This window comes from Anarrhichthys ocellatus, unplaced genomic scaffold (assembly GCF_004355925.1).
Source record: "Anarrhichthys ocellatus isolate YVR2014 unplaced genomic scaffold, GSC_Weel_1.0 scaffold54, whole genome shotgun sequence".
Lineage (NCBI taxonomy): Eukaryota > Metazoa > Chordata > Actinopteri > Perciformes > Anarhichadidae > Anarrhichthys > Anarrhichthys ocellatus.
Window position 1 is genome coordinate 251,237 of NW_022280084.1, and position 1,853 is coordinate 253,089.

Here is a 1,853-nt window from a genome sequence, read left to right on the forward strand (position 1 = left end):
ACCAGAGGAGTCGCCCCCTGGTGGACACTAGAGAGAATGCAGGTTTTGCAAAAGGCAGTTTCATGATATGTCCCCTTTAAAATGTTTGTGAAATGAGGAAACATTGTGGTAAAATGTTGAAACATTCATATTTATTTCATTAGACTAGAAGGTATAAATGACATACCAAGGTTTCCTTAAAAAAAATGGATTTATTTATTTAAAGGAATGTCTTCGACATTTAAAGTCACTGATTTGATTATGAAAATGATGATGATTTAAAAGAAATCAGTGTCGTAACTCTCCAAAAATGCCAATTCTGTAGTGTTGTAATGCTCTTTATGCAGAAGTAAAGAAGTGTGTAGGAACCCTGTTCGGTTCGGTTCACTTCCTGTGATGTCACTGTGTTAACGCGGTTCGATTCCGTCAGATCGTGTCCAGTTTCAAAGCAACCACGTCCAGAGCCGTGTGCCAGCTGGTCAGAGAGTATGTCGGCCACAGAGACGGCATCTGGGACCTCAGCGTCTCCAGGACTCAGCCTGTGGTGCTCGGTACTGCGTCAGCAGGTACTGCACTCATTTTCTCCCTCTTCCTTCTCTATTCTTCTCTTAATCTGTGTCTTAACAACTTTATTCTGTCCCTTCTGAACCCCCAAAACCTACCGGTGGGATTGAAATGCATGTTTTCTTTAAACAATCGCCAAAACTACACCGTTTATCACAGCCAGAAGCTGTAAAAACTGACATTACAGTCAGATGTTCATCTTTCAGACGGTCCTTGAACACATCATTTGTGACAAACGCTTCTGTCCGAAAAAGTAAAGAAACTTAAAATTGTGATATTTCATTAAAAACACTTTATTCTACAAGTTTCATTTGAAATATCGCCTTAAATACAGCGTTTGGTAACATTTGTAACACTTGTGGACACTTGACAAATGTTGCATGTATAGATTCCAGTGTTTTCCAATTTTTGTAAAGACATTTGTACATTTAACAGTCACTGTTCAATGTACACAGTAGTAAACATACTGTAACTCTTCTTCTCCTGTTTTCTTATTGTTTCCATATTGTGTCTCAACAGACCACTCTGCGATGCTGTGGAGCATCGAGACGGGAAAGTGCCTCCTCAAATATATGGGCCATCAAGGATCAGGTAGAGTTGGAGACGGAAAGTCCACTTAAACTCTCTTCAGGACTGTTCTTCTGAAGTGTTATAAAGTTATCGTACAGCACGTTATTGGAAAACATTAACATTCTGTTTTGTGACGTCATGTTTTGTCTCCGCAGTCAACTCCATCAAGTTCCACCCGACTGAACAGATGGCTCTGACAGGTAACCGTCATATTCTCATTTAAAATATTAAGCGTGGAAACGCATCATAAAACTCACGGATCGGATCAGCACAAAAGAATAAAGGGAGCAAATAGAACTTTTATTGATCCCCGATCACGCCTTCTTTTTTGCCTCTGATACCAACTGCCGATCATTGATGACCCGTATCAGCAGATACTGATCGTTTTTGATGCTTTCTTTTGTTCTAGCAGCTCGTCTACAAGACTCCATCGTCCCAAAAATAAAATCTCCTCCTGTTGGTTTAAACACTGATTGGTTGTTTACAATGAAACATGATCAGAGATCAGAGACTAGAAACACATGATTGTCCTGATCACATATTATTTGATTGAATATCGTCCGATAGCGATCGTCAGTGAAACTTTATCTCACGCTGTGATGGTCGTCTTGACTCTTGAGTGTTTCTGTCTCACCTCTCTCCTCCTCAGCCTCCGGAGACCAGACGGCCCACATCTGGAGGTACATGGTGCAGCTGCCGACTCCACAGCCTGTTGCTGATATCAGTGTAAGCATCAACGG

At 41.0% G+C, this 1,853-nt stretch overlaps 1 protein-coding gene across 3 annotated transcripts in view; it reads left to right on the forward strand.

Annotated features, from left to right (window-relative positions):
- The first annotated feature begins 34 nt into the window (after nucleotides 1-34).
- LOC116396250 (WD repeat-containing protein 37) overlaps nucleotides 35-1,853 on the forward strand; it is a 9,782-nt gene continuing 7,963 nt past the window's right edge. For all 3 annotated transcript variants that reach the window (XR_004213585.1, XM_031870745.1, XM_031870746.1), the window contains exons 1-4: nucleotides 35-545; nucleotides 1,063-1,134; nucleotides 1,269-1,313; nucleotides 1,763-1,839. Coding sequence is in view for 2 of the 3 variants with exons in the window: in XM_031870745.1 (XP_031726605.1) it covers nucleotides 1,074-1,134; nucleotides 1,269-1,313; nucleotides 1,763-1,839 (183 nt within the window). In the remaining variant the exon portion in view is untranslated. The remainder of the gene's footprint in view (nucleotides 546-1,062; nucleotides 1,135-1,268; nucleotides 1,314-1,762; nucleotides 1,840-1,853) is intronic.